The sequence below is a fragment of the Mustelus asterias genome, chromosome 6 (assembly GCF_964213995.1).
Source record: "Mustelus asterias chromosome 6, sMusAst1.hap1.1, whole genome shotgun sequence".
NCBI lineage: Eukaryota > Metazoa > Chordata > Chondrichthyes > Carcharhiniformes > Triakidae > Mustelus > Mustelus asterias.
In genome coordinates, this window is record NC_135806.1 from 63,202,653 (window position 1) to 63,228,924 (window position 26,272).

General features: G+C 42.9%; 1 protein-coding gene across 2 annotated transcripts in view; it reads right to left on the bottom strand.

The window, feature by feature from the left end:
- The window catches only part of dapk1 (death-associated protein kinase 1), a 203,006-nt gene that overhangs the window by 44,933 nt on the left and 131,801 nt on the right, over positions 1-26,272 (bottom strand). For both annotated transcript variants that reach the window (XM_078214417.1, XM_078214418.1), the window contains exons 16-19: positions 24,291-24,488; positions 18,227-18,424; positions 13,728-13,826; positions 3,285-3,362 (exon numbers count right to left, since the gene is read on the bottom strand). In XM_078214417.1, the coding sequence (XP_078070543.1) occupies positions 3,285-3,362; positions 13,728-13,826; positions 18,227-18,424; positions 24,291-24,488 (573 nt within the window). The remainder of the gene's footprint in view (positions 1-3,284; positions 3,363-13,727; positions 13,827-18,226; positions 18,425-24,290; positions 24,489-26,272) is intronic.

Sequence of the window (26,272 nt, forward strand, 5' to 3'; positions counted from 1 at the left end):
ACAGGGATGTCTTAAGGCAAAGGAAGTTGTACTGTTGCAGTAAAGAAACAAACCATTTCATAGAAGCCTTACAGCACAGAAGGAGGCCATTCGGCCCATCAAGTCTGTACCGACCACAATCCGTCCCAGCCCCTATCGCCATAGCCCCACATATTTACCCTGCTAGTCCCCCTGACACTAGGGAGCAATTTAGCATGGCCAATCAACCTAACCCGCACACCTTTGGACTGTGGGAAGAAACTGGAGCACCCGGAGGAAACCCTCACAGACACGGGGAGAACGTGAAAACTCCATACAGACAGTGACCCGAGCCGGGAATCGAACCCTGCGGGAATCGAATCAGGTCCCTGGCGCTGTGAGGCAGCAGTGCTAATCACTGCGCCACCCTATTTGTCCAGAGTGAGTGTGAATTGCAGAATAATGGACAGCTCTGTCCAAAAGCAAAAATATAAATAACAAGATTTGGGCCAACATATGGCAAAAAAAAGAGACTATCAAAACGGGAGAACAGTTCATGGTCTGAAATTGTTGAACTCAACGTTGAGTCCAGAGACTGTGAAATAATCAGTAGGTGAGGTGCTGTTCCTGGAGCTTGTGTGAAACTCGATTAGAACACTGGGAAAGGCCGAGGACAGAAATGTAATAGAGAGATGAAGATGGTGAATTAAAACAGGAAGTAACATGAAGCTCAGGATTATACTTGCAGCAGAGGCGTTCCACAAAATGGTCAGCCAATCAGCATTTGATCTTCTCAATGTAGAGGAGACTGTGTTGTGCACAGCGAATACTAAACTGAATGTTCAAGTAAATCGCTACTTCACCTGCATGAAAAATTTGGGGCCCTGGATAGGGAGAGGGGGGGGGGAAAGAGATAAAAGGCAGGTTTTATACCTCCTGTGATTACTTGGGACGGTGCCAAGGGAAGAGCTCGGGGTTTTGGGTGTGAATGAGGAGTGGACCAGGGTGTTGCGGAGGGAACAGTCCCTTTGGAATTTGGACAGGGGAGGGGAGAGGAGAGAGAGAGAGATATGTTTGGTGGTGGCAGAAATGGTGGAAGCTGATGGATAGCGAGGACAATGGGAGGCCTTCCGTGGTTCTTAGAGGGAAGGAACAGAAATGTGGGAAATAGGTCAGACATGGTTGAGAGTGCAGTCAGCACAGTGAGGGGAGGTGGGGAGGGGGAGGGGGACAAGCCTCAGTTGAGAAACTGCTCCCTTTGCCTTTCGTTCCATGAAATATTTGTCAGTTAATCTCTCCCATTCTCTATCCTATCTCATATCTTCTATTTTGTTTTTCTTTCCCCTTCCAACAGCATAAAACTCATCACTTCTATCTTCCATTAGTCACATTTGATTCGAAACATTAATTTTGCTTCTCTCTCCACAGATACTGCCAGACCCGCTGAGCTTTTCCAGCACCTTGTTTTGATTTCAGTTTTCCAGCATCCAGAGTATTTTGCATTAATGTTTGTTGTTTCACTTCTCTTCAATGAATTACGGAGTGCTGCAAACAATAGAAGCAAAATATCCCACGGCACTTGTTGAAGAACAGCACGAGCTCTCCTGGCATTTTGGCCATCAACCCATATGTCTAAAACAGGATTTACTGACCACTTTAACTCATTGCTATTTGTGGGACATCGTGACTTCTTTGTCTACAGCACTGAACCTCAGTGACTACACTTCAAAAGCTCTTTACCAGCTGTGAACCACTTTGTCCTGCGAATATGAAAGGTACTGCATAAATGCAAATAATTTCTTTCCGTAAAGTGCTTCTCTAATATGAAGAGAAGCATAATCACTGGAACCACACTGGTCCATTAAACTAACAAGAAAATCCTCCAATTATTGAGAGCTCCCCAAGCTTTCCTGGTGTTTAGAAATGGTGTTTATTTCCAATAATTTGAGCTACAAGAACATGGTTATATTATATACTTTATCATATCACAGTTTTCAACTTATTGACCAGGTGATCAATAAGGTGGTTGTTTTTATTTTCCTGTTAAAACTTTGTATCAAGGAAGCCTATTAAAAATAGAAATGATGGGATTGGCGTTGTTGCAAGACTTGAGATAGGCATTGCAATTTGTGTTTTAGCCAAAATAAATTACTGAAAACTTGACAGAACTGGGATGACTCTCCGAGCCAGATATATGCGATCCAACAAAAAGGATCTTTGAGTGGGAATGTGGCCAATAACAGTTCTCATTAGCAGCTGATAAGGTAACCTGTGGAATTGCTGAATGTGCAGGTAAAAGGTGATTAGATAAACTCTCAGAACACTGCATTGTGATAGATGGAATTATACTAATGCTGCGTTTATATTGCAAAATTGACACTGTAATGTCACTGCTGTGACATTATTTATAACGAAGGGTTCCAGACTCGAAACGTTGGCTCGATTCCCTATCCACAGATGCTGTCAGACCTGCTGAGATTTTCCAGCATTTTCTGTGTTTTTCAGATTCCAGCATCCGCAGTCATTTGCCTTTAAGTTGTTCATATTTGGTTAGTTTGACAGTTCCGTCAGATCTACTTAAAAATCTATTTGCAGATGCATCATTGTTTAAATCACTATTCCAAGAGTTACTTCGCTACAAATGCACACTGGCTAAATAAGAGAAAACTCATTTTGGCTTGTTTTTGAACGAATGTGCTTGTGACTTCAACTGGTTGCACTGCATTGCTGCAGTGTTGGCCTACAATGGTTAAGTTGCTTCACATTTATGCTGGAAGCCGCAGTGCCAGCAATGTAGGTCAAAAACACCTATTTTGGAATGAGACTTCTATGAGATAGAAGTATCGAGGGATACGGAGCTAAAATGGATAAATGGAGTTGAGCTGTACATTAACTATGATCCAACTGAATGGCTGAGCAGCTTCGAGGCTGAATAGCCTACACCCGTTCTTATGTTTTGCTGGTGCATTCCACCTCTGGTAACACAAATTCAGCAGCACTTACGTTACTGATCGGCTGGAAACCTTACTGTTGCTGGAGATGGCCATGTATAAAAGTCTGTTTACTGGTATAGTGTTTACAGTAGTTATGGTCGTAGAGTAGTTATTCTCTTCACCCAGAAATCATCACAAGTACATAATGTTCAAACTGCATCAGGAACATTCCTTTCTGACAAATTTTAAACCTAACATTTGTAGCTTAATTGCCTGACCAATTCATGGCAGCACTGTGGGAGGAGAAAGCACAAGTTGCCAAAATTGTTGTTGGAAAGGTATTTTAACATATGTCCACTGTTAAGATCCCCCCCATTTATACAGACGCGTTACCTTTTTAAGCCTGGAAAGTAAGTTGGCAACTTGTTCATGCTGTTCTGCTCTAGCAAGATCTTCTGCGGTTCTTCCATCCTGTTAAACAACCAGCAATCAATCCAATTAGCATGGTTTCCGCTTAATTTCATATTTAACCTGTGAAAAGTCACACTTGGCAATCTGTGTATTTTAATTTCACACTCTTGCGCTGGAATATGAAAGTTAGCAAACTGTGTAACCAGACGCTCAGCCAAGAGCTGCTTAACAATTCACTCAGGGAGATTTTGAAATGAACCAGATTCACTACATTGATTGCATAATAATTAGTTCTTGCTATAATCACATTTAAATACTGGGTGAATTATATAAGTAAATGCCTACTGAAAACAAAGAGGAAGAAAAAAACTTCACAAAACATCTCCTCCGGCTCACATTACAAATTGGCAAGAATATTAGCGGTCTTACCTTGAACAGTAGTAATTTCAGGTGAAAAGTTTTCCAGTTTTCTATGCCACTTTCAGATAATTTGGCGTGGCACCAATAAACATGCTATCCTCAAACTCCAATTTTAAAAAACCTTGCCCTGTTCTTCCTTGAATCATTAAATCATACAGCACAGGTGGCAGCCATTTGGCCCATTGCGCCTGTGCTGACTCTTTGAAAGAGTTATCCAATTATTGCCACTTCCCCATCTCTTTCCCCAACACCTGACTGTTCCTTCACCTCCTAGTTCATGTTGCCTCTTGGCATTCTTCCTTCTAAATTGCATCACTTCACATTTCTCTGCATTAAATTTTATCGAACATTTCATGCAGTCCATCTCCAGTTCTATGGAGGAAACAGTCCTTCAGCACCTCACACAAAGGCCCAAATGTCAGCTTGGACACAGTACCGGACTAGTCAATTGTTCCAGCCAAATGTGGCCCTATCTCCACACACTGCTCACACAAATACATTTTGCAACAAGTCTGACTGGTTACTAGGAACCTCAGCTGATTTGTCTCCATACTCAACTAATGGCAGTTGTCTCAGTTTAACTTAACACATGCCAGGACCCGTTGATGTATGAATTAGTACCACACAAATTAGTGTCTTTTTCAGCTGGCATTCTCTGCAGTTGTGTTAATGTTTCAAAAACTTGTTGAAACAGGCAGCAGCCCTATCGTTGCACTCAGTTACAAATGTCTCTTGCCGCAGGTATTTCTATTTGGATTATATCACTCCTGAAACCTCTTCATACTTCAATTAGAATCACCACATGAGCAATCACTACTCCAAACTATAAATCATGGTAATTGTTTTTGTTAGAACACCAAAACTTCTAACAGGTTTAACAAATTGAATTCCTATACCATCACCTTAGGGAGACAGGTACCAAATTTATGCATTTCGCGACTGAAATTTAATTAGTTCCATTTCAAATTTTTGCAGAAAACAACATCAATAAGTATAAATGCCATAAGTTTACATGTGCATCACACTGACATCTTTGCATTGCTTTTATCCAATGTATTATTCTTGTTAGGAGGAAGAAGTGGAGAATGCTTTACAACCTTCCCAGCTCCATCCTTGCTCATGTCTTTTCACTCTTTGATTTTTATTTCTCTTGCTGTTCAGTGACTGGTTTTCAGCCAATTGTACATGACTAGTGTCAAATGATTTTATTGGAACAGGATCTAATGAGGATCATGCTTTGTTTGTGTTGTGTATAATTATAACGCAACTGCAGTACATTCGTCAATGTTTATTGGGTGGGGGGGAAAAGAGTTTAATATTTATTCCTCAAGTTAACTGAAAGCATTGCAATTGTGTTGAAAAAGGGCCGGTTTTAACTGGTGTACACGTATAGAAGATGATTTTCAGAACTGGTGCTACTAACATGAAGCCTTGCCTGCTGTCTGTATATATTAATTCGCGGGTGACCCTGCAGGATTTTCCATTTGTTATAAATAATGTAAACAAAATTCAGGGCCATGTTGCTGCATATTAACCAATATGTGTGATGAGGCATTTTGCCACGGCACAAACTCAAAACATTCATTTGTGCTGAACATACAGATAGTGGTGAAGAGGTCAAAGCTACTTCAACAAAGGCACAAATATTATACTTTACACATCGATTTTTTTTTTAAGGAGTTTAACCCGATTAGTTGTTTTATAGACTTCCTTCTAAATTACAATTATATTTCCATTGATTCTTATAAACAAAGTGTATAAAATACAAAATTCAGATTTTCTGTCACTGTGGTTACAAATCTTTTCAGAGCTCACTAGCATTTATAGCTGCACTGTTCAATACGAGACATAGGTTCTTGGTTCCTGTTAACAGTGTTACAATCCTATAAGGGACCGTTAGTGTTTAAAGAAGAAAGCTGAATGCCCAGCAATTTGCTGACAGAACTTCACGTTTTTTAAAAACAAAACAAAAGTTATTGTATTCATAAAGTAAAATTAAACCAAACAAACACCACCATCTTAACACTAACTTACCAAGACTTACGCTATAAACTCAGTTCTACCTTTCACTCCCCCCACCCCTCTCCCCCGCCCAAGCGTTCCCTGTTTTTAAAGAATCTTGAAGGTTCATTCACTTTTCCTGGAACCCACCCAAAAGGTATACCACAGCCCTCTGGAATTTAACCTCAATCCTCCTTAGTCATCCAGCAATTCCTCCTGGTAGATATTACATAGAAACCAGAGAAAAGTTACAGCATAGAAGGAGGCCATTCATCCCATCCTGTCCATGTCAGGCCATGGGGATCCTCCGATTAGCTTCCGGCTAAACAACCTTACAACTTTCTTTCAAGACCTCATAACTGTTGACTGTTCAGCTCCTGGTCCCGGCTTTGGGCTTACATAGATTGGCATTTCCCAGACCGTTCTCACATAGCTGGGAAAGAGCTGTCCAGAAGCCAACTCTTCAAGCTGATCACTTTCAGCCACAAGGCTGAGCAGATTTCTTCCACTCGCTGCAACCCACAGCCAATTTTCCAGCTGCCTTTCCCTCACATAATCCAAACTCAGCTGTCTGCTCCTATCAGCAAACACACACACACAGATTAAACAAAAGAACCTTCTCACAAAGGCTCTACCGTGTATCACTCATTTCTATGGCAACTTAAGGCCTGTTCGTAGGTGGAAGTGCAAATTAATCACTTTTTCATTCTAAAATTTTCCTGGATTCTTCTGGAAAATCAAATCAATAACCTGTATTTCTCTCAAAGACAGGACATACTTCTCAGACTTATTGGAACCACTACGAAGCAAAGAGCTGCTCTGCTGTTTATAATCTTATCTTTCTACCTCTGACCTCGCAAGTCAACATGGCCCCCAATCTTTTGATTACTAATTGCCTTAGGATTGTTTACTATTTAACTTGCATTGAAAAGTTCCAATTCCTAAACCAAAAGTTATATTACTAAAACTAAACAAGTTACATTCTAAAGCGCGTGAATCAAATTTTCACAACACAATAGTGTTACCAGCAAGAAATCATTTGTGAAAGTTTTGATAGTTATTAATAGACAATTACAAAATAATATTTAATAATGTGTAGAACTTCACCCCTTTCCGCAAATGACATCATTCCCTGATCAACAAACCGTCAAGGCCCTCGAAGTAGCAACCAAGAATAGGGCCTGAGTGGGATCGTGGTCGGTGCAGACTCAATGGGCCGAATGGCCTCCTTCTGCACTGTAGAGATTCTATGAAGAAGTGTATTTGTGAGATCACGGACTTACCTACCCAGCTTTCCTTACCATAAGATAAGAATCAGGAGAAGTAGATAATTCAGCCCATCAAGCCTGCTCTGCCAATCAATAAGATCATAGCTGGTCTGATTGTGGCCTTAACTCCACTTTCCTGTTAGAGCCCATAACCCCTGTATTTCGGTCTTCCTTCAAGCTTCCTTGTATTTCGGTCTATCTCTGCCTTGAACACATTCAGTCAGCCAGTCTCCACTGCTGTCTGAGAAATAGAGTTCCAAAGATGAACAACCCATCGAGGGACAAAATTCTTCCTCACCTCCATTTTAAGTTTGAGACTCTTTATTTTTAAACGATATCTCCTAGTTTTAGATTCATAGAACATAGAACATAGAACATTACAGCGCAGAACAGGCCCTTCGGCCCACGATGTTGCACCGACCAGTTAAAAAAAAAACTGTGACCCTCCAACCTAAACCAATTTCTTTTCGTCCATGAACCTATCTACGGATCTCTTAAACGCCCCCAAACTAGGCGCATTTACTACTGATGCTGGCAGGGCATTCCAATCCCTCACCACCCTCTGGGTAAAGAACCTACCCCTGACATCGGTTCTATAACTACCCCCCCTCAATTTAAAGCCATGCCCCCTCGTGCTGGATTTCTCCATCAGAGGAAAAAGGCTATCACTATCCACCCTATCTAAACCTCTAATCATCTTATATGTTTCAATAAGATCCCCTCTTAGCCGCCGCCTTTCCAGCGAAAACAATCCCAAATCCCTCAGCCTCTCCTCATAGGATCTCCCCTCCATACCAGGCAACATCCTGGTAAACCTCCTCTGCACCCTCTCCAAAGCCTCCACATCCTTCCTGTAATGTGGGGACCAGAACTGCACACAGTACTCCAAGTGCGGCCGCACCAGAGTTGTGTACAGTTGCAACATAACGCTACGACTCCTAAATTCAATCCCCCTACCAATAAACGCCAAGACACCATATGCCTTCTTAACAACCTTATCTACTTGATTCCCAACTTTCAGGGATCTATGCACACATACACCTAGATCCCTCTGCTCCTCCACACTATTCAAAGTCCTCCCGTTAGCCCTATACTCAACACATCTGTTATTCCTACCAAAGTGAATTACCTCACACTTCTCCGCATTAAACTCCATCCGCCACCTCTCGGCCCAACTTTGCAACCTGTCTAAGTCTTCCTGCAAACTACGACACCCTTCCTCACTGTCTACCACACCACCGACTTTGGTGTCATCAGCAAATTTGCTAATCCACCCAACTATACCCTCATCCAGATCATTAATAAATATTACAAACAGCAGTGGCCCCAAAACAGATCCCTGAGGTACACCACTTGTAACCGCACTCCATGATGAATATTTACTATCAACCACCACCCTCTGTTTCCTATCCGCTAGCCAATTCCTGATCCAATTTCCTAGATCACCCCCAATCCCATACATCTGCATTTTCTGCAGAAGCCTACCATGGTGAACCTTATCAAACGCCTTACTAAAATCCATATATACCACGTCCACTGCCTTGCCCCCATCCACCTCCTTGGTCACTTTCTCAAAAAACTCAATAAGGTTTCCACCAGGAAACATCCTCAACTGCATTTACTATAGAATCACAGAATCCCTACACTGCAGAAGAGGTCATTCGGCCCACATTGATTTTGCACTGACTCTCCATAACAGCATTCCAACCAGGCCTTCCCCTCCGCTCTATCCCTGTAACCCCATGAATTTACCATGGCTATTCCAACTGACACATCTTTGGACATTAAGGGGCAAGCTAGCATGGCCAATCCACCTAACCCACACATCTTTGGACTGAGACGTTGTCAACTTCTTCAGAATGTTATACATTTCAATAAGATCCCCTCTCATCCTTTTAAATTCCCATGAGTGTAGGCCCAATATGCTCAACCTTCCTCATAAGACAACCTCTGCATCTCAGGAATCGGCCTAAATCAACCTTCCAATGCGACTAAGCAAGAAGACCAAAACTGTTCACAGTTGTCCAGGTGTGGTGTCACCAAAGCCCCACACAGTTGTAGCAAGACTTCCTACTTTTATACTCCAACCCCTTTGCAATAGCCTGAAGTAAGTACCTAGACCTTTTCAGTATCTTTTCTGCTTAAGGTGATCCTGGAAACTTGACACCTGTGCTGTGCACCCCTTTCTGCATACAGTAAAATACTGCATCAGCTACAATTTGTTAACTCCAATCACAAGTTAACTGCTGAGAATAGAGGTGGACTTGGAGAAAATGAATTTCGGTCCCAGCAAGCAACACAAATTTCTAATTGTTTAATATGTGATCTTTTGGAACAATAGTCTGCTAGACACGTGGTTCCCATTCTCCACTCTCCATGTATCACCAGTTTCTTTTCTCCCTCCGAGACTGGTTAATGGTGCTATGAATGACATATGCTCGTTGCCACCACAGCCCATTATTTGACAGCGAGTGTCTGCAGGTTATTCACCTGCAGGTGCGCAGTCGTCTTTACAACATGTACAAACACACCTGCATCAGCTGCTGCTGTGTATCAATTGGCAGTGGGAACCTGGGACAAACTATCCTTCTTTAACCAGAGGCCAAAGCCAATTTGGTGTCACACCGTCACCCTGGCTGACATCCACACAAGAGGGATTGAGGCTGGGTTCATCCTGAGCTGTTGTGTGTAAACACAGTTACAGAATACTGCACTGACAGATTTCCGAGTGTTTGCTTTTCTCAGGACTCAGATTTGCTTTCGTTTTGCTAGTATTTCCTGCTTTAATTTTAAATCCACTGAATTGGCATGGCTTTTTATTCCTTTCTCATCTCTATTTGCTCACCTTTTCACTAGGTTCATCCTCCCCTATTCACAGGATACTACAATGCAGAAGAGACCCTTCGGCCCCTTGAGTCTGCACCAACGCATGAAATGCCCTGACTTGCCCACCTCATCCCACTTGCCAGCACTTGGCCCATAGCCTTGAATGTTATGCCAAGTACTCATCCAGGTACTTTTTAAAGGATGTGAGGCATCTCACCTCCACCATCCTCCCAGGCAGTGCATTCCAGACTGTCACCACCCTCTGCGGCGGCATGGGCGGCACGGTAGCACAGTGGTTAGCACTGCTGCTTCACAGCTCCAGGGACCCGGGTTCGATTCGTGGCTTGGGTGACTGTCTGTGTGGAGTTTGCACATTCTCCTCATGTCTGCGTGGGTTTCCTCCGGGTGCTCCGGTTCCTCCCACAGTCCAAAGATGTGCGGGTTAGGTTGATTGGCCACGCTAAAATTGCCCTTAGTGTCCTGGGATGCGAAAATGAGAGGGATTAGCGGGTAAAATATGTAGGGATATGGGGGTAGGGCCTGGGTGGGATTGTGGTCGGTGCAGACTCTATGGGCCGAATAGCCTCTTTCTGTACTGTAGGGTTTCTATGATTTCTGAGTAAAAAAGTTTTTCCTCAAATCCCCCTAAACCTCCCACCCCTCACTTTTAACTTGTGCCCCCTCATAGCTGACCCTTCAACTAAGGGGAACAGCTGCTCCTTATTCACACTGCCCATGCCCCTCAATACCTTGAACTCCTCAATCAGGTCGCTCCTCAGTCTTCTCTGCTCCAATGAAAACAACCTAAACCTACCCAACCTCTCTTCATAACTTAAATGTTCCATCCCAGGCAGCATCCTGGTGAATCTCCTCTGAACCCCCTCCACTGCGTTCACATCCTTCCTATAATGTGGCGACCAGAACTGCACACAGTACTCCAGCTGTAACCTCACCAAAGTGCTATACAACTCCATCATGACCTCTCTGCTTTTGTAATCAATACCCCGATTGATAAAGGCAAGTGTGCCATATGCCTTTTTCACCACCCTATTTACCTGCCTTACTGCGTTCAAAGATCTATGAACAAACACGCCAAGGTCCCCGTTTGTCGGAACTTCCAGCGTCAGACCTTTCATAGTATACTTCCTTGCCAAATTATTCCTTCCAAAGTGCATCATCTCTCACTTTTCAGGATTAAATTCCATCTGCCACTTATCCGCCCATTTGACCATCTCATCTATATCTTCCTGTAACCCAAGACACTCCGCCTCACTGTTAACCATCTGGCAAATCTTTGTGTCATCGGCAAACTTACTGATCCTACCACACCACACAGTCATCTATGTCATTTATATAAATGACGAACAATAGGGGGCTTAGCACGGATCCCTGTGGTACACCATGGTCACTGGCCTCCAGTCACTAAAGCTGTCACCACCCTCTGTCTCCTACTGCTCAGCCTATTATGAATCCACCTTGTCAGATCACCCTGTATCCCATGTGCATCAGCCTTCTTAATAAGTCTCCCACATGGGCCTTTGTCAAAGGCTTTGCTGAAATCCATGTAAACTACATCAACCACACTACCCTCATCCACACACACTTGGTTACACGCTCAAAAAATTCAATCAAATTTGTTAGACATGACCTCCCTCTGACAAAACTATCCCTGATCAAGGCTTGCCTCTCCAAATGGAGATAGATTCTCTCCTTCAGAATCTTCTCCAGTAGTTTCCCAACCACAGACGTGAGATTTGCTGGTCTGTATTTCCCTGGCTTGTCTCTACAACCTTTCTTAAATACTGGGACCACATCAGCTGTTCTGCAGTCCTCTAGCACCTCCCTGGTGGCCAGAGAGAAATTAAAAATTTGGGTCAGAGCCTCTACAGTTTCCTCCCTTGCCTCCCTCAACAGCCTGCGACACAATTCATCCGGACCTGGAGATTTGTCCACTTTTAAGCCCGCCAATACTTCCAATACCTTTCCACTCCCTATGATAATTTTCTCTAGAGCCTCACAGTTTCTCTTCCCAAGTTCCATAACTACCTCCTCATTCGCATGGGTGAAGACATGAGACATGACATTCCTCTTAACATATTGACATTTGCATTCTTTAGCCCTTTTCATGCCTCATAACCTCTATGATGATTTATATTATACCACAATAGTTTTTCATTAATAATTGCATAACAGTACAGAACTTGACTATTGCATCTAGAGAGGCATATTCCTGAAACTTTTCATAGAGTTGTACAGAGCAGCAAAGGTCCTTTGGCCCATCAAGTCTGCACCAACAATAACTACCATTAAAGTCATGCTAATCCCGTTTGATATTTGCACAAATGCAAGAATGCCAGATGCCAATCACAACAATTCATACTACAGGAGAAAAGGGTGCTAACTAGTTGGCATGTCGGCTCTGATTGGCCAAGACATTTCCATGCAGAAAGCAATGGGCAGCTATAGGTTTCCCAAGCTCCCAGTTAACTCAAAAAAGCAGCATGGCCTAAACATATTCATTTGTTTGCAGAGAATAAGTTCCTGCAAATGAATGAGTGTTGTTTCCAGCAAGTGTAAATGAGCCACATTATCAGCTCAACTGGCTATCTTAGTCTAGCTATTAGCACACTTGGAATTGTTCAACAAGTGCTGCCTAATTGCAGAATCACAATTAACAGTGGACATTTTGTTTTGGGTTTTGTAAGTGGGGGGTGGTTGAATATTATCCGTACTTTGTTAATTACGAGCAACCTCAGGAACATGCCATTATTTTTGTTCAGCCAATTGTCAGGACAAACAGCCTATGTATGTGGCATTGCACCAGTGCTGAAATTCATACACAGCGTTGCTCAGATGTGTGACAAACAGAATGTCTTTTTGCACTGATGACAGCATTCTGTTAGTGCTGTCGGTGGAAAATACTACTTGCGTAGCCACTGCATTGTAGCAGTGTGAAATGGCTTGCTTAACCTGTTGTTCAAATTTTTGAGACACTTTGTCTTTCCAGGGTAATCTGAGGAGATCAGGCACGTCAGGGCTGAAAGTGGCAGCCTCTGGCTCATGTGTGAGCTGTAGGGTACTATGATCAGATCCTGAGGCTATTTAACCTACTCCGCAAATGGCAAAAATGTTTTTCTTTTTAATTCTACTTTTCCAACATTGCTAAAATGCCTTTAGCTTTCAGTTCTAATGATAGGCTGTGTACCAGATAGATCAATAACCCAACTTTGTTTTGCTGGCTAATCTTGCTGCGGACTTCCAACATATCCGACGTATTGACAAAGAATTGGTATGGCAAGTAAGCTGTTAAAATAAAGGGCCTTAGTCTCAGCATGTAACCAAACAAGTCTAAATATACATTATAGCAAGGACGCAAGCAGTCTGTAATAATAGAAGAATCTGCAGCACCTGTAGATTTAAAGTATACTACAGAAGTTCATTAAAGCAATTACCATTTAAATGTGTCAAAAAATTTATAATTCCAATACTAGTCAATTAACCAACAAGAATCGGAAAATCTGTTGCAAGCACCATATAAAATGCACAAATCAATACAGTATATCACAAATCAACAATGAAATCACTCAGTTAAAAGTAAATAAGGAAGTTAAGGTTTCAGTCCAGTTGGTAAGTGTGGTTCAAAAAACATTAGGTGGATCCCTGGCCGATGCTGAATTGTCTGTCCATCAGGGGAGTGCTATAGTTTCCATCACCTCTCTCTGGACTGTAGAGTAAAATAATAGGCAAGGTTCCCATTCCTATTCAATATCTAGTGATCACTGTGAAGGGATGTGCATGCGCTTATATCAGTACAGCTACTACTGTATATAAAATTAGGCCATTAATTTACAGCTGCTATTGATGGACTCAGAGGGATAGATAGAAGCAAAGTACATGTCAATCAACTTACCGAACTAACAGCTTCTACATTAGCACCAGCAAGGCAGAGGTGGCGGACGACATCAAGGCTCCCGGTGTTAGCAGCTAAGTGCAAAGGTGTTCTTCCATACTGTATCAAGAGAAAAACATACTTAATGCGGGTAAGACACCAATACACTTTTTCTGGAAATGGGAAATGTTTACATTGCTTAGCCACTCCCTTTCTATCCTCCTAGACCTGCAGACCAGACATGCTTCAACTAGACTTGGCTCGGAAGACGGGGTGACAATCAGCTGGGGCTTCCTTCATTGACGCTATCCATGTGTAGAGGCTGGTTGAGGTATCCCTGTGGTCCAACAGTCCACCAACACTCACGGCCCAGCCTCACTCTCGAATGGTCAGGTTCAGTTAATGGAAGGGCACTGACATTTGTGGAGTGGCATTCAGTCACTTGACAAGAAAAGGAGCCATGGCAAAAAGGAGGGAAACAAAGATGTGCCCAGCTGCGACTTATTTTCATATATTCAACCCTTGATAAATTGGGCTAATCAGAAATAGTGCACCTGTAGATGCACAAAAGCCGCTAAAAAAAAGGCCAACAACATTTTGGGTTTCATAAAAAGGGATAGAGTACAGAAAAAGTAATGGTCATTTTTGAAAAATTAGTTATTCAGTAGTTAAAAGTACTGCGTGGAGTTCTGGGAAATCTATGTTGGAAAACACAAAATCAGCTCACTAAGATGATGTCAGTGATGGGAAACTATAATTATGAGAGACTTGATACTAGACTATTTACACAGCAGTAAATAAAGGCTAAAGGAGGTCAGTGATAAGTGGTCATTAATGCAAGATTGTCAATGAGAGAGTGGAGAGAGGGGTTAACAGAAATCTCTTTATACAGAAGATGGAACAGTACAAGACTGATTGAATAACAGACCATTACATTTTAAGGGACAATTGGATAAATGTTTCAAGCAAAGACGATAGGATGCGAGGTCAGTGGGGATAAAGTTGCATTACTTTTGCAAAGAGCTGGCAGAGATATAATGGGCCGAATGGAAGTGTTGTAAACTTTTATGGTTCAATTACTCTTTGGAACAAAACTTAATCACTAAAAACTGAAGGTACAAAAGTAACATCATTATCTTTGTGTTTAAGATGTAAAATAACTCCAGCGAACGTTAACTACTGTTTACTACAGCAAAGTCATTTAATGCTTTGTGTATTCAGGCATTAGAACACATCGTAAAGTCAGGCCTGATGTTACACCTATGGCTTTTACAACTGTTTGGAGAAAAACACATCCAAACAAGTTGTAGACCAAACATCTGTCACAGAGTCATGTAAGAGGTGAATGAGCAGTTGGGAGAGGGACATCACCTGAGGGAGACAACCAGAATGAGAACATTTGGGTATTTGGAGCAAAATAATGTCGAGAGGAGGCGATGGCCTAGTGGTATTATCGTTAGACTAGTAATCCAGAAACTCAGCTAACGCTCTGGGGACCTGGGTTTGAATCCCGCCACAGCAGATAGTGGAATTTGAATTCAATGGGCTACAGGTGGAATAGTGTGTAGCTCTGGTTGCCAGACCAAAAGGAGGATCTGACTGCCCTTGAAAAGATGCAGAGAGAATTCACCAGGATGTTGCCTGGCCTGGAGTGTTTCAGCTATGAAGAGAGGTTGGTTAGGCTGGAGTTATTTTCCTTACTGCAGAGAAGGCAGAGGGGGGACCTAATTGAGGTGTACACAATTACGAGGGACATTGGTAGAGTAGATAGGAAGAAACATTTCCTCTTATTAGACAGATCAATAACCAGGGGACATAGATTTAAGAGATTTAGAGGGGATTTGAGGGAAAATGTTTTCACCCACAAGGTTGTGGGAATCTGGAACTCTCAGCCAGAAAGAATCCTACAGTGCAGAAGGAGGCCATTTGGCCCATTGAGTCTGCACCCACCACAATCCCACTCAGACCTTATCCCCATAACCCCATGCATTTACCCTAGCTAGCCCCCCTGACACTAAGGGGTAATCCACCTAACCCACACATCTTTGGACTGTGGGAGGAAACCCACGCAGACAAGGGGAGAATGTACAAACGCCACACAGACAGTGACCCAAGCCGGGAATCGAACCCGGGTCCCTGGTGCTGAGAGACAGCAATGCTAACCACCGTGCCGATGTGTTAAAAAGCATTTAGATGAGCACTTGAAACAGGATAACATACAAGGCTGCAGACCAAGTGCTGAGAAATAGGATTAGAATAGATAGGTGCTTGATGGCCGGTGCAGACACAATGGGCCAAAGGGCCGCTTTCTGTGCTGTAAAACTCTGACGTCTTGACAGTACGAAAGGATAGCACTCTTGTCTAACAAAAATCTATCAATCTCAGGTTTGAAATTTTCAATTGACCCAACTTCAATAAACATTTGGGAGAGATTTCCAGATTTTCACCACTCTGTGTGAAGGAGTGCCTTCTAACATCAGCACTGAAAGGCTTAATTCTAATTTTAAGGGTCATGTTAAACTCAAAATGCGAACTCTGTTTCTCTCTCCATCGTGGCTGCCAGACCTGTTGGTTTTTTCCAGTTTTTCGGTTTTTATTTCTAATTTTAAGATTCTGGACTCCTGGACTCTCTTGTCAGAAGAAATAGTTTCTCCTCACCTGTTCTATCAAATTATTTTAATTACATTAAACAAACACCCCTAAATGTTCTATACAAGCCTAATCTATGCAACCTGTGACTGATTCCTGTGATTAGGGGCTTACAAATGAGAAGCAACTAGATCTACATACCTTAAGAGTTAAGAAGAATGAGAGGCGGCTTCATTGAAACAGACAACATTCCTAACAGACCTGATATGGCAGAGGCTGGGAAGTTGATTTTGGGAGAGGGCGCCTACTGGCTGAAGAATCTGGGACGAGGGGGTCACAGTCTCAGAATAAAGAGTCAGCCATTTATAACCAAGATGAGGAGAAATGTCCTTACTTAAAAGGTTCCGAGTCTGTGGAATTTTCTACCCAAGGGAGCAGCGGATATTCAGTTGTTCAGTATATTTAAGACCGAAATCGATAGATTTTGGAGTTGAGGTAGATAATAAACCATAATCATACTTAATGGCAAAACAGGCTTGAAATGGTCTACTCCTGCTCCTATTTCTTATATCCTGACCTATCCTCATTATTTAACCCTTATATCAGTCTGGCGGTGGGCAACATGGCAGAGTCTCTGTATCCTTAATTTATAGGTCTTAACCATGCAATCACCTACATATGAGCAGGCAATTTGCCCAAACAAAATAAGTCTGCAGGATATAGTGGGGTGATGATGGACCAGACTGTATCTTGAGGTCACCTTAAGATCTGACAAAAAAAACCCAATCAGGAACTAAGGTGAAGTGTCATATGCTGACCAAGGGTAAAATAATAAGATTCCATGATTCTGTCAGAACCGTTTATATACCATTTAACAAAATTAGGATCACTTTATGTTATGTGGAGGTGGGTGACCGAAAAGTAGAAAATCTTATTCTCAGAACCTAGTTAACAGCAGCTTGCATTTATACAGCCACGTTGAGTCGTAAAATACACCAAGGTGCTTCAGGAATGTTATTAAACAAAAAGCAGAGGGATATCATGACATGTGACAAATCGGTATATTTAAGAAATGGCATAAGGAGGAGACAGTAACAGAGAGGAAGAGGGGAAGAGCCGAGGGCCGAGAGACAATGGCATGACTGGGAATGGTGGAGTGAAGAAAACTGGGAATGCAGGAGTCCCTATTGGGAGGAGCACAGAAATCTCAGCGAGTTGTAGGATGGTATTTATCACAGAATAAGGCCTGCAGAATAAGGTTCCAGGCTGCTGCTGCGCAGTTTAGCGTGAACACAGTGCTGTTAAGGATTAAAGGAGAAAGGATTTCTATTGCTGCCTGCATCCAATGCCAAACATGCCTGATCAAATGGGTTTTGCCCATCCAGTGACGAATAGATTTTCCTTTGTGAAGGATGTTCATCATAAGAAGGCTCAGTTAGCAGTACAAGATTTTCTCCCACAAGAAGCTGCAAGACTTATCTGGTTAGGAATAAAATAGCAAAATCTCGTAGTAATGACAATGTATTGTACAATTGCCATAGAATCCCTACGGTGCAAAAGGAGGCCATTCAGCCCATCGAGTCTGCACTGACTCTCCGAAAGAGCAACTTACCCAGGCCACTCCCTCTGCCCTAACCCTGCAACTACCATGACCAATCCACCTAACCTGCACATCTTTGGACTGTGGGAGGAAACCGGAACTTCTGGAGAAAACCCATGCAGACACGGGGAACATACAAACACCACACAGTTATCTAAGGCTGGAATCAAACCCAGGTCCCTGGCGCTGTGAGGCAGCAGTGCTAACCACTGTGCCACCGTGCCCCCCTCTCATAATTTGTGCTATTATAGTATAAATTCACAGAAGGGATGCACAAATACAAAACAAGGCGCACATTAAAATAGAAAAACTTTAAAGGTGATAGTATTACCTTATTAGTTACATCTAGGTTGCAGTTTGCATCACACAGGGCCATAACGATAGCTATGTTGCCGTCCTTGCAGGCTACATGCAGAGCTGAATTACCATGTAGATCCTGTACGTCGATGAAACATCCTTGGCTTAGTAGGTACTTCACCACTTCTATTTGACATCTTCGCACTGCTAAATGCAAGGCTGTGTGACCATCCTAAAAAAAAATTAAATATAAGCATATACTTCTCTGTGACAAAACACATTGGGGTAAAAATTACTGTTTGTCGTGTAATTTTTGAGATGCAAAATGAGTGCAAAGAATTTTGATTTAGCAGTGGGATGACCTGTGTCCAATTTGAGGAGACCCTGGTCCTACCAACAGATTTTAAAATGCCTTAAAAAAAAAGCACAGTAAGAAGTCTCACCACACCAGGTTAAAGTCCAACAGGTTTATTTGGTAGCATAAGCCACAAGCTTTCGGAGCGCTGCTCCTTCATCAGGTGAGCGGGAGTTCTGTTCACAAACAGGGCATATAAAGACACAAACTAATAATGGTTGGAATGCGAGTCTTTACAGATAATCAAGTCTTAAAGGTACAGACAATGTGAGTGGAGAGAGGTTAAGCACAGGTTAAAGAAATATGTCTCCAGCCAGGACAGTTAGTGAGATTTTGCAAGCCCAGGCACGTCGTGGGGGTTACAGGTAGTGTGACATGAACCCAAGATCCCGGTTGAGGCCGTTCTCATGTGTGCGGAACTTGGCTATCAGTTTCTGCTCAGTGATTCTGCATTGTGTCTTATGAAGGCCGCCTTGGAGAACGCTTATCCGAAGATTAGAGGCTGAGTGCCCGTGACTACTGAAGTGTTCCCCAACAGGAAGAGAACATTCCTGCCTGGTGATTGTCGAGCGGTGTTCATTCATCCATTGTCGCAGCGTCTGCATGATCTCCCCAATGTACCATGCCTCGGGACATCCTTTCCTGCAGCGTATCAGGTAGACAACGTTGGCCAAGTTGCAAGAGTATGTACCGTGTACCTGGTGGATGGTGTTCTCATGTGAGATGATGGCCTCCATGTCGATGATCCGGCATGTGTTGCAGAGGTTGCTGTGGCAGGGTTGTGTGGTGTCGTGGTCACTGTTCTCCTGAAGGCTGGGTAGTTTGCTGCGGACAATGGTCTGTTTGAGGTTGTGCGGTTGTTTGAAGGCAAGAAGTGGGGTGTGGGGATGGCCCTGGCGAGATGTTCATCTTCATCGATGACATGTTGAAGGCTCTGGAAAAGATGTCGTAGCTTCTCCGCTCCGGGGAAGTACTGGACGACGAAGGTTACTCTGTCTGCCGTGTCCCGTGTTTGTCTTCTGAGGAGGTCGGTGCAGTTTTTCGCTGTGGCGCATTGGAACTGTCGATCGATGAGTCGAGCGCCATATCCTGTTCTTATGAGGGCATCTTTCAATGTCTGGAGGTGTTTGTTAAATCTCACTAACTGTCCTGGCTGGAGACAACACACATCTCTTTAACCTGTGCTTAACCCTCTCTCCACTCACATTGTCTGTACCTTTAAGACTTGATTACCTGTAAAGACTCGCATTCCAACCATTATTTTGTAAATTGAGTTTGTGTCTTTATATGTCCTGTTTGGGAACAGAAATCCCACTCACCTGATGAAGGAGCAGTGCTCCGAAAGCTTGTGGCTTTTGCTACCAAATAAACCTGTTGGACTTTAACCTGGTGTTGTGAGACTTCTTACTGTGTTTACCCCAGTCCAACGCTGGCATCTCCACATCTTTAAAAAAAAGCACCAGACCCCTTTGATATGCAAATTAGGGCAGTGACATTGATTCAAGAATCTTTTTGACAAACCTGTTACCTTGCAAGTGGAGTAGCAGACAAGTTTGCACCATTCACGATTCTTGAGTGGCTCCTGCCTACAAGGTGAATTCTTTCCCTGTATCCTGCAAGAGTCTTCCCTCAGCTCAGTAGAGGACGTGCCTCCACATCCTCAGTTTTGTGTTTAAAAATGGACTCGGAACAATTTTACCCAACGTGAAGTCGTAAATAGTTAGTAAAAGGATAATTCTAACATAGAAAAATGTCTCTTGTTCGGGAAAGATCTAGGAAGAACCCAAATGGCAGCCTAACTCCCATCAACTCCAGCTCTCAAGCAGCTTACAGTTAATGATGCACTTGATAGAAGTTTAAGAAACTTGCTACAAAGAATGCTCTGAACATGGCAGCTGCGTGTGAGGAAACAAGTCACGCCATTGGAACGCCACATCATATTCAGCATTAGATGATTATTTTAACTGATGTGCCATTTGCTAAAACCATGGGAATTAATTTCATACAATTGGGAAATTCTGAAGCAAAAGCAAGAATCATAGAAACCCTATGGTGCAGAAAGAGGCCATTCGGCCCATCGAGTCTGCACCGACCACAATCCCACCCAGGCCTTGCCCTCTTATCCCTACATATTTACCCACTAATCCCTCTAACCTACGCATCTCAGGACACTAAGGGGCAATTTTAGCATGGCCAATCATCCTAACTCACACATCTTTGGACTGTGGGAGGAAACCGGAGCACCCGGAGGAAACCCACGCAGACACGAGGAGAATGTGCAAACTCCACACAGACAGTGACCCAAGCCGAGAACGTCTTGCAAACATAACCCAAGTGTTACTTTAGAAACTTAGTGGAAATAGCAATTGGGAAGCAAATTCAGGCTCAATTTTCAAATAAAGATCCTATGTCTGTGTCTCTAATCTCCGTGCGGAATCTTTGTGATTTAATTTCATTTTTCGTCCTCGAGGACAAAGACTTCAAAGCATCCATATGCACCAGTTTCCCTTCCCAACTTACTCCATTTCTTTTTCCAGCTCAGTAACTTTTCTTCCCTCCAACCCCCTTTGCAGATTTCTCCTGATGATGGGTCATGGTTCCAGAGTTTTTGCTTTGCTTTCTGCCCAAGCTCCAGCTATTAGCAACAGGAATGCTGGCTGATTTTCCACACCGTGACCAGATCTGCTACAACCAATTGTAGCACTACGACTCCAGCACATGGAGATCAGCACAGATCAGTGATTAAATTTAGCATCTTGCTGATTTGACAGCGTGAACTAGTCAAAAGCAGCGATATATCATCTGGGCTCGGATTCCAGCTGCCTGCTCCATCTGTCATAGATGAGGTTCGACGGAAAGTACCGGTGGCCATACGTGTGCATATTCACACGCACATTGGGAAGGAGTCAGTAGTCTCACAGCGGAACCTGGTCATATCCTAATGCAACTTCTGCTTTGCAAGGATTGTTACCAAGTTCTTCTCCATCTATGTGGTTCACAGCCATAGCTTGCTTTTATATCTTAAGGTGTCACATGCACGTTTGGAAGAAAGGAAACATGGTTACATTTTAAATTACATTTACAACAAGTCTTTTCTTTTTCACTGCTGCAGTAAACATCGCAAGGATTTGTTTTAATTCCTCCATCTGAAGCGTGACAAAGAATCTAAAACTGTCCTCTTGGTTCCTCAGTGGTTTGATGACCTGTACTTGCTCACTGGGTGTGAAGGTTTCAAAATCCAAATGTCCTATTTGGCAAACTAAGACTTCTGCAATTTTTAAGTCATTTCTGCTTACTTTGGAAGCTGTGGCAATTAATGTCATGTGCTTTCAACCCATATACATACATTTGTGTGGAATAGAACAAAGAACAATACAGCACAGGAACAGGCCCTTCGGCCCTCCAAGCCTGCGCCGCTCATGTGCGCATTAGACCATTCTTTTGTATCCCTCTATTCCCAGTCTGTTCATGTGGCTATCTGGATAAGTCTTAAACGGTTCCAGCGTGTCCGCCTCAATCACCTTGCTTGGCAGTGCATTCCAGGCCCCCACCACCCTGTGTAAAATACGTCCCCCTGACATCTGTGTTGAACCTTGCCCCCCCCTCACCTTGAACCCGTGACCCCTTGTGTTCGTCACCTCCGACCTGGGAAAAAGCTTCCCACTGTTCACTCTGTCTATGCCCTTCAGAATTTTATACACCTCTATTAGGTCGCCCCTCATCCTCCGTCTTTCCAGGGAGAACAACCCCAGTTTACCCAATCTCTCCTCATAGCTAAGACCCTCCATACCAGGCAACATGCCAGTAAACCTTCTCTGTACTCTCTCCAAAGCCTCCACGTCCTTCTGGTAGTGTGGCGACCAGAACTGGACGCAGTATTCCAAATGTGGCCTAACCATCGTTCTATACAGCTGCAACATCATATGCCAACTTTTATATTCTATGCCCCGTCCAATAAAGGCAAGCATGCCATATGCCTTCTTCACCACCCTCTCCACCTGTGTTGCCACCTTTAAGGATCTGTGGACTTGTACACCCAGGTCCCTCTGTGTGTCTATACTCCTGATGGTTCTGCCATTTATTGTATAGCTCCCCCTTACATGAGATCTACTGAAATGCATCACTTCGCATTTATCTGGATTAAATTCTACCTGCCATTTCTCCGCCCAATGTTCCAGCCTATCTATATCCTGCTGTATTCTCTGACAATGTTCATCACTATCCGCAACTCCAGCAATCTTCGTGTCGTCCGCAAACTTACTGATCACACCAGCTACATCTTCCTCCAAATCACTTATATATATCACAAACAGCAGAGGTCCCAGTACAGAGCCCTGCGGAACACCACTAGTCACAGACCTCCAACCGGAAAAAGACCCCTCCACTGCTACCCTCTGTCTTCTATGGCTAAGCTAGTTCTCCATCCATCTAGCTAGCTCACCTTTTATCCCATGAGATTTAACCTTTTGCACCAGCCTGCCATGCGGGACCTTGTCAAACGCTTTACTAAAATCCATATAGACGACATCCACTGCCCTTCTCTCGTCAATCGTTTTTGTCACCTCCTCAAAAAACTCAACCAAATTTGTGAGGCATGACCTCCCTCATACAAAACCATGCTGTCTATCGCTAATGAGATTATTCAGTTCTAAATGCGCATATATCCTATCTCTAAGAATCTTCTCCAACAACTTCCCTACCACGGACGTCAAGCTCACCGGCCTATAATTACCCAGGTTATCCTTGCTACCCTTCTTAAATAACGGGACCACATTTGCTATCCTCCAAACCCCTGGGACCTCACCTGTGTCCAGTGAAGAGACAAAGATTTCTGTTAGAGGCCCAGCAATTGCATCTCTCGCCTCCCTGAGGAGTCTAGGATAGGTGCCATCTGGCCCTGGGGATTTGTCTGTCTTAATGTTTCCTAAAAAACATAACACTTCCTAGAATAACTCAATGTTTGCAGAAATGTCAAATTCAGTGCATTGTGTTACACTTGCATTGTCCATTTTCTGAAAATCTGGCACATTCTCAATCATCGCTAGCTACTTCGTGATGTTAGCAGAGAGCAGAACCAAAGCATGCTCTTACAATGTCAGTTATTCACTTTGGATTGCAGGATATCAGCATCTACCACCACTCCATGTATTTTTGTAGTAATTTTGCCTTCGCCCTGTAAATGTAAATCCACTTTTTTGCGCATTTACATTCTGCTGCTGGAATGAGCCCCTGATTTAACAATGTAAACATGGGAACCTGCACTATGGTTGCTAGTCTCCAGCTAAACAAGTGTCAATGTAAATGTGCTTATCATCCTTAAGCAGAAATTTCGCTTGAAGTAATCATAATTGCATCTTAATCATCCGGGAAAAATAGGTCTGTTCTCACAGAATGATATCCAGCACGGGAAATGACTCATGTGCTTAAATCCTGCATGTGTCAAGAACAGAGCAACGTGACTAATGTTGTAATATCACTTTTGCAAGATATAGGGCTATTGGGATACTGAAAAAAAGAGCATTATAAGCTCGCAGTCACTTGTGGCAATGGAGATCTTTCCTGGCTTTGCTGCTAAAATAGCAATTATACATAATTAAGATTCCAATCAACTAGCTCCAAAGCCAGCAGAAAAGCATATAGATAGACACATCAAGTACACAGTGCACGTGCGAATCAAACATCCCTGAAAGGAAATGATTTGCAATATTGTGAAGCTGGAAATTTGAACATATTCCAATCTTACCGTGTCAACTTCATCCACGTCGGCATTGTGTTCTATCAGACACTCCACAATATCCACATAGCCTCTTGCTGCTGCTGTCAGGAGGGGAGTCTCTCCTTCTTTGTTTTTCACGTGAACAGAGCAGTCAGCTTCACAGAGTGCTTTGGCCACAGCATAGTAACCATGCCAAGCTGCACAATGCAAAGGAGTCTCTTGGTCCTAGAACAATGAAAAATAAAAAGGGTTAAAATTTTAAAAATAATGAACATATTAACAAAAATAAAATATTAAGAGGTAACACAACTACAAATGCTGCACCAGAGTGCCGGGATGATGCAACTGTGCAATTGAATTGGGCTGTCTAGTATAGGGGCAGAAACTGAAGCGCTACCTGGGGCTCCTGTAATGCAACCAGCACCTCTGACTTGTTCACATGTTACAGTGCCAACTAACGGGCTGGCTGAATGACTAGAAAATGAAGTAGTCTGTTAAACGTCTAGTATAAATTGTCGATTGCATTGAACCTCATTGCATTGGGGCAGCACGGCGGCACAGTGGTTAGCACTGCTGCCTCACAGTGTCAGCCAGGGACCTGGGTTCGATTCCCGGCTTGGGTCACTGTCTGTGCGGAGTTTGCACGTTCTCCCTGTGTCTGCATGGATTTCCCCCGGGTGCTTCACTTTCCTCCCACAGTCTGAAAGACATGCTGGATAGGTGCATTGGCCATGCTAAATTCTCCCTCGGTGTACCCGAACAGGTGCTGGAGTGTGGCAACTAGAGGATTTTCACAGTAACTTCATTGCAGTGTTAATATAAGTCTACTTGTATCACTAATAAATAACTTAAAAAACCTCTCCAGTACAGTATTGCAAGTTCATCAATCTTATTCAAGTATTGATATGAGAAATTTTCTAAGGCAATGAATCGACATTTATTTTTTATTCGTTTATGGAATGTGGGCATCGCTGGCTGGGCCAGCATTTTTTGTCCATCCGTGAGGGCACTTAAGAGTTAATCACATTGTGGGTCAGGGGTCACATGTAGGCCAGACCAGGTAAGGCTGGCAGATTTCCTTCCCTAAAGGACATTAGTGAACCAGCTGGGTTAATGCAACAATCGACAGTGGTTTCATGGTCATCATTAGATTTTAAATTCCAGATTTTCGTTGAATTCAAATCTCACCATCTGCTGTGGTGGGATTTGAACCCGGGTCCCCAGAGTAATACCCTAGGTCTCTGGATTACTTGTCCAGTACTGCCTCCCCAAAATGTACTCGCCAACTGTGTGAATGCAGCCAAAGTTAGTTATAATCAGATCATATCTAAATAGCAGAAACAATTGAGTACTTCAGGTCCTAAAACGCAGAGAAATAAACAGATTAAAGCAACTATAGCTCAGATTTTGTGATCACAAATGATGGCATTTGCCAATGACCTTGAAGGAAACTGCTCACAAAGATTTAGTATGGATTTCCCCTTTTTTGATGTTACTCTTAACTTGGTGTCAATTCAAGGGGATCTCCAGTCATCCAGCAATGTCATCAGACAAGGTAAACAGCCAATCACAGTGAAGTGTCCTCACAGACAACAAATCAGGAAGTAAGATGCACTGAATATCCTTCAGATTTAATTAAATTTTACAGAGAACAAAATAAATAATCACATGCAAAAGGAATCAAGGTACAAACTGAAACATCATGTACGTTCTAAAAGGTATTAAAAACTTGGAATTCACCACAATTAAAATTATTTTCCACAATTATAAAATTAGTCTTTCAGGGTCAGTGAGGCTGTTAGCAGAATTATGAATTCAATAATGTGTTTCATGGAACCAAGCAGTCTGACTGGTTGACAAATTGGTTTAATATACAAAATCTTGCAATGCTATTAAGTAGCACTGATTCACCGTTTTCAGAAGTGAGATGTGATTGTTCTTAAATAGATGCCAGAATGTTCCTAATCACACAAGCAATCCAAGCAATGGATTTAACAGTTGGTTGTTGT